Consider the following 11,052-nt stretch of genomic DNA (forward strand, 5'->3'; position numbering starts at 1 on the left):
TTCTTCTTGTTCCTATGCAGTAGATTTAACTCTAAACTGCCCAATATATAACTGATGCTGCACATAGTGATCAATACTAATACTGAAGACATCAGTCATTTTCCTACAGCTGTCTACATTTCTTTGATTATCAATAAATACTGTTGGCATAAGCTCAAGACAGAATTAGTCAGCACTAGGATTATTGTCATGCTCCTCAGCTTTTTGTCTTAAATTTAGGAAATGTGTCCACACTTTTTTTATATATATTTTGGAATATTTACAAAGGCGTAAACAAATTAGAATCTATCGGTATCATCTGATACTGGGTGGGAAACACTTGATATTGTTATTGCTTTAAAAACGTATTGGTGCATTGTTTTGGCATCTCGATGCATGAGACTGCACCTTTAGGTGATGCATTAGTGTTAAGTGCTGGCACTCTCTCCGTTGACTTGGATCTTTTTTCCCTCTGCCTGTCCCCTGTGGTTCTGATGCCATCCTCCTCCTTATGCTGCACTGCAGCTGAGAATCTGGGTAAGTCAGTTTGTGGAATAGACACACTGTCCCTTTTTACTTTATAATTCATAACCAAGCATATTGGTTGCATTGTGAAGATGCAACCAGATATTTTATACAAAGATTTAATATGTGTGGATCCTGCTAAATATTTCATACGACAACTATCGCTTACAGTTAGTCATTGCTGCTCCATATTGGCACATATGAATAGATGTATGGTTTGTGAAGCTGAGGTCTCCTATAGGTTTTTACTTCAGGGTAAAGAAATCCATGGTCCGTCCTTTTTACTGCTGCCTCGTCTACCTCCTCTGTTTGTTTGTTTTATGGCTCCTCTCATTCATTGTCTGTGGTTCTGGGTTAGAAGCCCATGTTGTTAAGCACCTAGAGTGCCTGTGAAGTCTTCTTAAAAAGGAAGTTGAACAAGAAACCAAGGCGGGCTCCTTAACTGAGACTTTGCTCTTACCCACATGACAGTTGAGATAGAAAAGATGTTTCCCCTCCAGAACTGAGCGAAGATAACCTCACTGAACCTACCTGCACCCGCTTCACCCAAAACCTTTGTAAACTCTGTGACCTTTGCGTCACAGAAATACACAGAAAGATTTGAATCAAGTTCAAGACTACATAGACTAGTTTTAGTCCCTCTAAATGAAGAGCACTCCATTGATGCACAGACATAACAGCCCATCTGTCTGCTTGTGTATATGTGATGTGTTGATGTGTGTCTTGTGAGGGTGTTTTTCTGACCTAAGACCCCGGCCTTGCTAAGTAACAGCCTGTGACTGCAACCTAATGAAATGGAATCATTGATCATGTGAAAGCTGAAGAAGCTAATCTCATTCCCGCAGTCTACACACATACATACATGTGTGCAGACTGCGGGCTCCCAACAAATTCATCTTGGCTTAGTCCCTGAATTTATGGCAAGTTGAATTTGGAAAAAACAACTATAGATTATCAGTAAGATTTCTGAGACTTCAGCTCGATTTACTGTTTTTATAAATAATAGATGATAAATGATAAACAGAAACATTTTAACCACTCATCTACTAAACGTGCAGTATTTTGTGTACAATCACATGATTTGTCTGTGTTTATCACTTTAAGGAGTCTCCTTTTCTTTCCCACACATATCAGAGCGTCTCCTACCTGCTGGCTGATGAGCAATTTAGCGAACTATTCACACTAACCTCTGAAATCTATCTAATAAAGTGATGAGGCTTACCTAAATTGACTGGGTAAAGACATTACCATTTGTTGGTTCAATTAACAGACGTCTACAGTGTATTATCGCCTAGTCATCTTTAGGGTGTGAATCCAAGAATTCAGTCTAGACTACTTGTCACAAGCACCAGTCATCAATAATTGAACACAGAAGGCGTTTGTGAAATATTTTTCCGGGTTGATTTGTTTTCAATGCAGTCGGTGCTCTTTGACCCTCAAGGAAACCTCTGTGTTTGTCTGTGGTTGAACAGAAAGAGGAAGTAGCAATCAAGGGCTTGCCATTCACATAGTTGCACAAGTTATGGCACTGACACCGGGAATGTGTTCAGTTCAGCACTAATGACCCCTCTGCTCACCACAAGCTGACATCTCATGCCAGCATGTGTCTGCATTGTGTGTGTGCTGCGTGTGTCAAACACTTCCATTCACGAAATGACTTTTACATCAACACTGATGTGTGCCTCAAGCTGATTGAGTAATGACAACGGCTTTTAGAAAAGATTCACACTTTTTTAAATGAATTAAATGAGTGAAGTTTGCGTCTTGATCTGTCAACCTTTAACAGGAGTACATGAGGAACTAATGGGAGGCTGATGTGATTATATTAAACACGACTCAAGATACTTATGGACACTAACAAAACAGCAACAAAGAAAATATTTGGCTTTCCATCTGTCTCAGACAAAGTGCCTCAGCTTACAGTAGCGTCTGTCCAAAGCCACAGTGGTTATGCTGAGAATACAGTCGGCCAAGACTTAAACTAGTGGGAGAAAACCAGAATTCAGTAAGATCTTTGGTTTTACTGCATGCCAAGGAGACACCACAGCACCACTGGCTTTGGGGCCTGAAAAGCTAGGCCTAAAGTTTGAACATGTTTTTTTATTCATTTTAAACAGAGTTAATAGAAGCAGGGCGGTGATGTAACAGGACTATTTCTCAATGTCACGTAACGTATACATCTGAGCATTACAACAGTGCCCTGATCCACTAGAATGATCTTTTGTTGTCATGGCAGGTATTGAGCATTGTTCCATAAAGAGTTGAAATAATGTAGTTGTACCTGTTCGCAGTTTTACTTTATAGATGCACCTGATAGGTTCATGTTTGTATTACCTTTCAAAAAAGGATTGACCAGCTGTTTATAGCTAGTGATCAAAACACTATTTGAAATGTCAACTCTGCTTACAAATTATTTCCTTATTGGCAACAGGAGGAAAAAGACCCATTTTTCTTGGAGGGAAGTGAATAATAATGAGTTGGGTCCTGAAGTGAAAACCAGACTAATGACTGAGGCCTGTCTAGCCTTCTCAGACTCACTCATACTACCAGTTCTCCCACAAAACCTTGTACAACGTAATTGTATACTTGTCTGCTTAAAAAGTGGTCGTTGGATCTATATGAGACTGAAAATATATACTGCAATTTTGACTTTCTACGGTCCATCTACTTCATCATGGTCTCCAGAGTTAAGTAATATAGGAGGAACTGCCACATAACACACATAACTCACATTCCTCTCAGTGTTGCAGTCACCAAACCAACATGGTAAATGGATTCCCTCCATATGGAAACTCAGTAGAAGAATGGAAAAACAAAATAGTCCAGTTTAATTGCACATTCTTCTCACTTTGGGTACAAACATTGTCTTAAATCCACCACAGTATATAGTTAAGGGATACACTTCATCCGATATCAACACTGCACTTGAGTGATTCAGACATGGAGTCACTTCTCAGTGATGTCAGCTGTTGTGCGGGTGGGGGCATAATGACGGTAAATGTTTCCATTTGGCGCCTTTCCATCAACTTAGTGTTTGTGTCTGCGCTTGAAGTCGATGTTAATTGTCATTTTCATTGTGGTGTAGTGGACTGATGGAGAGACAAAGATGTGGAAACAGAGCTTACCACATGCGGTATATCATACATAATGTAGAGACTGCACAGACACGTCGGAGAGGAAAGAGCGCACAGCTTGTGTTTTACATTATGGTGAAGGCGATTTGCCCGTGTAGCTCTATCAGCGTTTCTTCACTACGGATTTGCATGATAGAGAGCCGCACGACAAAAGACGCCAGTTTGTTATCTTTGCCCAGATGAAATAGCAGACAGACAGACTGGCCCACATAGTTGTTCACTGTGGGTTAACCTTGACGTATCAAAGTCAAGACTGTGTGTGTGTGTGTGTGTGTGTGTGTGTGTGTGTGTGTGTGTGTGTGTGTGTGTGTGTGTGTGTGTGTGTGTGTGTGTGTGTGGGGTTCAAGTGGTTAGATAATGCCTTTGAGGCCCCCCGTATGTAATCTTGGGCAGTCGCCAGCCTTCCTGCCTCCTTAGAGAACTCAAGAGGGCTTGATTCTGCTTCAGGCGATCCACTCTTAAAATCATGCAATCCCAGACGGAAATGCACGCAACCATAGACACACACACCTACAAACACGACATGCTACACAAAGACGCACACAGTGCTTAACAACAGAACCACCTTGGGACTGTAATTGCCCCTAAGACCTTCCTGGATTTACATATGCATATTCAAACACACACATAGACAGCACAAGGACCAGATGGTCTTGGAGGCACCTTGCACACCTGTCATTGATGAACGCACAGACAGATTCTCTTAACCCCGTCTATAAAGAGTGTTTGCAAAGAGTAACGGGGAAATAAACAAGTTCTCCCTTTTGGATGTCTCGGCATTCTGGATTGAAGTCCAAGACAAGCAACAGATTAGTCTAAAGTAGATAACAAGAGACGGGAAACACTCCATGACAAGAGTGGCCCTTCACACGGAGGTGACAGCCAAAAAGTAGTGGTGACATTCAAATAGTAGCACTGAAGATAGCAGCATCCACAGTGAAAAGATTAACATGTAGAGCAGCAGTCTCAGCCAACACTAGAGATGAGTGATGAAAAACACCAAATGTTCTTTCATTGCTACATGATCACATCGCTTGTGATCATTCATGCATGTTACAGTATAAATCTATTATTTTTATAGTGTTTGTGTGGTGAAGGAAGTTAAAGGGAGAATATGGTTTTGTGGTAAAATGTATCTCAGTGCCTTGAATTTTAAACATTGTGAAATAGTAAATAGACCAATCAGGTGTTTCATGCGAGTTGGTAACTTTATTATACACGTAGTAATGTATATATTCTTTTTGTGTGTCCATTTTGGTTCTAAGGTCGTGGTGATATCCAGCCCCAGTTGGACAGTGCCATGCAGGATGTCAGCGATAAATACATTCTGCTGGAGGAGACAGAGAAACAGGCCCTGAGGAAGGCTCTTATAGAGGACAGACAGAGGTTCTGCTGTTTCGTGGCCATGCTGCGGCCTGTAGTGGTGAGTACAGTGTGGCAGAGAGAGAGAGAGAACTCGGCCTCCAGAAAGCACTCCGAGAACAAAAAAGACCTTTCTTAAACAGCCGCTGCTTTCAAAGGAGGACTTTTTTTTTTCCTAGAATGAGAGCTCATTCTGCCACTCTGCTCTCTCTCTGTTAGGATGAAGAGATTTCTATGTTGGGAGAGGTCACCCATCTCCAGGCGATCTCTGATGACCTCAAAGCCCTGACTTCTGACCCACACAAGCTTCCCCCTGCTAGTGAACAGGTGAGGAAAACCAACAGTCCTTGGTTACACCACCAACCTTCATCTCACTGTCACAAAGCGGACCCTTTTGGTCCGGTATGACTTATCATAGGTTAACTTTCTGGGATTAAATGTAGCTGTGTTTAGAGCTGTTCCCCTTCACAAGTATGACGTGTGACTAACATGTCCCTCCCTCTCAGGTGATCATGGACCTTAAAGGCTCCGACTATGGTTGGTCATATCAAACGCCACCCTCATCCCCCAGCACCACTATGTCCCGGAAGTCTAGCATGTGCAGGTAGGCTCCGACAGCCAGTCACAAGACTCTTTGTCTTTCAAGTACACATTCATTTACTTTACCCATAAAAGCTTTTTTGTGATCCAGTGTTTCAAAATGGTGTTGAATGGGAAATGAATTTAGTCATGCATTTTGATCACCCATTTCCAAAAACAGTGGAATGAGGAGATGAACCAGCATACAATGTATTATTAGGTGTATGTCCTATGTATACACATAGGATATAATGAAATCTGCAAATCAGTCCTGTAAACCCTCTCAAAGGGTATGGAGACAGCTCACATCAGTGTAATACAGTCAGGAATAAGGACACGAAGAAGACCTTTTGTGTTGTCCAGTCTCTGTCTGCCACCCAGTGGTCAATATGGAGTAGTTTGCAAAAACTTTATCCTAGTTTCTTGTATCTCTGCTTCCTCTCCCCTTTGTTAGTGATAGTTGTCAATTAAGTCACTCCACTGAAATCAGTTTAAGTGGACCTCCTTTGTCAAAGAAAAGACACACAGATACATCAATTAAAAAACTAAGGATGGATGGTTAGAGAACTTTTAAAGAATAGACAAAAAGCCTACTTTTGTTTAGTAGCTGTTCAGACCTCGTCTACTACCGTCTGTCCTCCCTGCTTTTTGTGTCTCCCAATGATTTTTTTTTTCCTGAACTGTTCTGCTCTAAAGAAAGAAATGTAATGTTAAGCCCCGGTTGTGTATTGCTTTGCATTTGTCAATTTTTGGGTTGCGGGATTTCTGTGATTGAGTCGAAACTTAGATTACAGATGTTATGTCATGATGGGAGTGTTTCAAGGCCTTTTAGGTTCTCAAAACATTGTAAAGCTGCTACAGAGCATCTATTTAATAGTTCCCGTCCACCTCAAGCCTTCTTTTTCTTGATCCTTAGATGGGGGATTTTGGAATTCACAAATCATCATGACACAGCCGCTTTTATGATTTTGATGCTTTGCAATTTATAATTGCCCCTCATTTTAAGTTTGTACATGATTTGGTACATATTGTATGTATTCTTTATAATACGCATTTTGCAATATACCATTTTTATATCCACTTCAGATAATCAAATAGTTACTTTCAAGTCTCAATTCACACAGTAATTATACCCAGTGTTTATGCTGTTTTTGCTTTTCATGGGTGCGCTGTGTGATTATTCTCAAAGGCATGAAATCCTGTGATTTCCTGTAATTATTGTCATTATGGTTTCACGCCTCTTATGTTGGTTTGTTGTTTTGACTGGATTGGCCTCAGTCACTGCCTGCTGCATCTTGGTGTGCTGTGTTAATTGTTTCCCACCCTGTCTCTCCCCAACCCCCTGCCTTCATTCCCTCTTTTTTTATTTCTTTTATCTTTCTTATTCAACCTTCCTTCTTCAATCCATGTCTTTGGGTGCACTTGATTCTCTTCACCCCGCCTGTCACCGCCAAACTTCTCCTTCTCTGGTCCTCCCCTCAACCATCACTCCTTCCCCTTTCACAGTAGTCTGAACAGCGTTAACAGTAGTGACTCCCGGGGATCCAGTGGCTCTCACTCTCATTCTCCTTCCTCCTCTTCTTCCTCCTCTTCCTCACACCACCTCTTCCACCACCATCACCCCCGCCAACGGTACCGTAGCTCCACGCTACCCCAGCAGGCCCCAGCCCGGCTCTCTAGCATCTCCTCCCACGACTCGGGCTTCATTTCTTCATCACACGACCAATACACATCGTGCAAATCCTCCTCGCCCATGGCAGCTGAAACAAAGGTAAGAAAAACCCTCGGCTACCCACACTTCCTATAATTTTGCCTTTAAGTATGTTCACGTGGTTGAGACTATAAAACCAAATATGCCCTATGATTTTCCAGTCATTGTAGTAAGAGACAGAGAGAGAACCCCAAACCAGCAATCCACTCTTTTCTCACACATCTTCCTAGCCACTATGAGAGGCTGTTAGCTGGCAGCAGTTAAGTGTATGCGATCATGGTGAAGTCATTTTACTGCTGTTATTATAGCATAAATGCCCAGGAAATTAGTCAGCCTCCATTCTATCCCAGGGCAAAACAGGTCAGCCCCATCCTGCTATTAAAGAGCTGACTGCTGTGACAGACTGTGGTTTGGCTTGAGCATACTGTGTGTTGTATTTTCATTAAATGTATCACAGTAAAATAACATGTTACTGTGTCAACAGTATATTTTATAGGCAACAAGAGTGCGTCTCCACCAGCAGGTCTCATTCTGTCAGTTTTATCCAACCATCTCACACGGTTTCAGATAATCATCAATGTGGTCGTCCAGAGGATTATCTGCTTGGGCTTTGTGGTTTGAGATCAACCATGAGAAGCGGCTGCACAAGCTGACATTTTTTTTGCATGCCAGCGACCAGAGTTCCCCCGTCCAGAACACATCGGTGTAGTTGGACTCCAAGATTTTATGATGCAGTGAAGGTGGTTTGGCAAGTCCATACCCGACCCATTTACAATACTGTCCTAGGAATCAGCCCTCTTGTTGCCTCACTCTTGGTGCAGTTACAGTAGTTTATGTTTGAAAGAGCAGACAAAGCTCACTCCAGAACGAGAGTGAATCCGGGGTTGGCTTCCACCCGCTGGCGAGCAGCGTAGCCCTCTCTGAGCCGGGGGAGACAACTTTGAAGTTGTGTTTACAAACCGCAAACCGACAAATCCCACTCATTGTGCCTTTAACGGTAATAAAACAACCAGGGCTAATAGATGTCCCACATGTTGAGTTTGTGGGGATACTTTCAATGTCCTAAAGAAGAGAATCTCTGCCTGTGCTTCCCATAACAAAGCTGCAACACTGCTGATGTCCATGCAATTAATTCTGGTATGACTCCCAGAGCGCCCTCCTCTACAGTCGTCACCTGGCTGTACTCCTCACTAACTGCTGAGAACTGTGGAAAGTTGCCTTTGCTCTCTAACAAACTGCTTCTCTCTGCTTTTCTCTGTCTACCTGCTGACATGTCTGTCTTTGCAATCTCCCCCCCCCCCCCCCCCCCCCCTCCTGCTCACCCTCCCCCCCTCTGGTCTCAATGCCTGCTTGCTGCTCTCGCTGTCCCAGCCATGTCCCAGTTCCAGTTCCTCTGAGGTATCAGAAACTGGGCAGCTCCACAGTGACTGCAGCTCCCCCTCTCCTCTAGCTGCTGCTAGTGCACCTCAGCACGCTACTGACAAGGTGAAACACACTCATCCACCATGAACCTTACTCCTCTTTCACATAAATGTCTTGTGTGGTACCAGCATTACACGCCCCCAGCTTCATCACACTAAACTTCAAACCCGAAATGTTAAAGGAGCCTCCTAACTCCCCGGCACGTGCATCGGTTTCTCCAGTTTTCATTCAGTTCAGCATTTGTGACCATTTCCTTTTGTTCTGTGTTGTTTTGATAAATATTGATTCCTTATTATTTTGTGTTCCTTTGTATGATTTCTCCTCAGTTATGTGGTGTGTTTTGTTTTTATTTTCCACTGTTTATCATTTCAATAATTTATCCCATTTTGTGTTTGTTCTATTTGGTCGGTTTCTGTTATCATCCCTCCTCCTACCAACGCACACACATCCAGTTGTCCAATGGCTTTGACCACTACAGTCCGGCCAATTCCTCTTACATGCATACCAACGGGGGGAGTTTGGGGTCAGGGTCAGGCACTGCCTTTCCCTTCTTCCCTCCTTCCTCCTCATCCTACACCACCACCTCCTCCTCCTCCTCGTGTCCCACTCGTTCATGGTCACGTCCTGCCTCGGCATTGCTGCCAGACCAACCTCACAACGGCCCGTTGGGCTCCCCCATGGTGCCTTCATCACGAGTCCCCAGCTGGAAGGTTTGTTCATCACCTCAGTCTTGATGGTCGACTTGTTCCCATCCTCCTTTGTTTACTGTTGTTGTTGTTGTTGTTCATCAGTCTGCTTCTTTTATACTTTGGATTAAATCTGCAGCTGAAAATACAGTATGTGAGAATTAGGTGCTCATCAAAAGCACATCAGAGAAATGTGAAGTACAATGAACACTGACATGTCTTTCTTTCTAGGACTGGGCTAAGCCAGGCCCTTATGACCAGCCTATGGTCAACACACTGAGGAGGAAGAAAGACAAGGAGACCCCAGCTGTAGTGGACAGTAAGGGTAGTGCGAATAATGATGGCAGCCGTTCCTCAGCGCCAGCTCTGGCTGCACTACAAACATCGTCATCAGTGGAGGAGAAGAACAGAACTTTAGCTGCACCGCTCAAGGTCAGTTTTAGTCCCTGTCTCATTCAAATACAGCCTGCCTTCATTAAGCCAATCTCGCTTTCTGTTATTTATTGCACATGTTCACATTTGTAATATGTGCAATCATTTCCTCAGTTTTTTTCACTAGGTCTGTATTATCACCTTTCTATTCTCCATTTAGGCTTTAAAACCAAATATAGACTTTTGTAGTGTTCATAAGTCATTGTTCTTTATAGCAACTTTTGATAAATTTGCTGTCAACTATTATACAACCATATGGCCTCCATTAATCGTTGATTCTTCTGACATCGCAATAGTTCAGTGCTTCAATTACCTCTTAATTCTGCCAATACTGAGAGAAGCACATCAACACAGTTCAGTCTACATTTAATGCTATCTGTGTTGCTTAAATTTCCAACCTCACATTCAACTTTCAGCAGGCTGATGTTTCTGCAGTCATTGCATTGATTTAGAGCATGTGACTGAGCCTCCTACCATTTAATGCTCCCTTTCAATGACTTAAATGAATTGCGCCTGGCTGCATCCAAACAGTGAGACTCTCAGGCCCTACCAAATGTTTTTTTTCTTTTGATCTTTGCTCCAGGCTGGTGATATTGAGGCCCATGAGGAATTGGCTCTGGCCTTATCCAGAGGTCTGGAGCTGGACACCCAGAGGTCCAGTAGGGACTCCATCCAGTGTTCCAGTGGCTACAGCACACAGACCAACACACCCTGCTGCTCTGAAGACACAATACCTTCACAAGGTAACACTCTTGAATCAAGAATCGGATGGGATGGTTTAACAATGTTTGCTGCTAAACAATATCTTGTATCAGTTCATGGTTAACATCTCTGTTTGTTCTTTCTAGTATCAGACTATGACTATTTCTCAATGGCCGGGGATCAGGAGCCTGAGCAGCAGCATTCTGACTTTGACAAGTCTTCCACCATCCCCAGAAACAGTGACATCAGTCAGTCCTACAGACTCATGTTCCAGAGCAAACGGCCGGCCTCCACCGCAGGCCTGCCCAGCACACAGACTCCTTACTATGGACAGGGGGCCTACTCTGCAGGGCCCTATCCCCCGACACCTGTCCACACTGGGGCTTATCCTTCCACCCCTACAGGTACAGAGGCACTGATAGTGCCACAATTGCACATGTACAATCTTTCCATTTTCACTTTGTTGACGTATGTTTGTAAGGTGTTGTGTTGGTTTATGTCAACAACTCCCTTTTAGGCA

General features: G+C 43.2%; 1 protein-coding gene across 6 annotated transcripts in view; it reads left to right on the top strand.

The window, feature by feature from the left end:
* LOC137891265 (protein MTSS 1-like) overlaps window positions 1-11,052 on the top strand; it is a 48,799-nt gene that overhangs the window by 33,874 nt on the left and 3,873 nt on the right. The window contains exons 7-16 of one of the 6 annotated variants that reach the window (XM_068735793.1): window positions 505-516; window positions 4,904-5,061; window positions 5,220-5,327; window positions 5,507-5,604; window positions 7,086-7,350; window positions 8,662-8,775; window positions 9,165-9,422; window positions 9,630-9,830; window positions 10,414-10,573; window positions 10,679-10,936. In XM_068735793.1, the coding sequence (XP_068591894.1) occupies window positions 505-516; window positions 4,904-5,061; window positions 5,220-5,327; window positions 5,507-5,604; window positions 7,086-7,350; window positions 8,662-8,775; window positions 9,165-9,422; window positions 9,630-9,830; window positions 10,414-10,573; window positions 10,679-10,936 (1,632 nt within the window). The remainder of the gene's footprint in view (window positions 1-504; window positions 517-4,903; window positions 5,062-5,219; window positions 5,328-5,506; window positions 5,605-7,085; window positions 7,351-8,661; window positions 8,776-9,164; window positions 9,423-9,629; window positions 9,831-10,413; window positions 10,574-10,678; window positions 10,937-11,052) is intronic. The other 5 variants (XM_068735796.1, XM_068735798.1, XM_068735795.1 and 2 more) reach the window with 5 other exon arrangements.

This window comes from Cebidichthys violaceus, unplaced genomic scaffold (assembly GCF_023349555.1).
Source record: "Cebidichthys violaceus isolate CVI_PGR_0920_01 unplaced genomic scaffold, fCebVio1.0.p SCAF_7, whole genome shotgun sequence".
NCBI classification, from domain to species: domain Eukaryota; kingdom Metazoa; phylum Chordata; class Actinopteri; order Perciformes; family Stichaeidae; genus Cebidichthys; species Cebidichthys violaceus.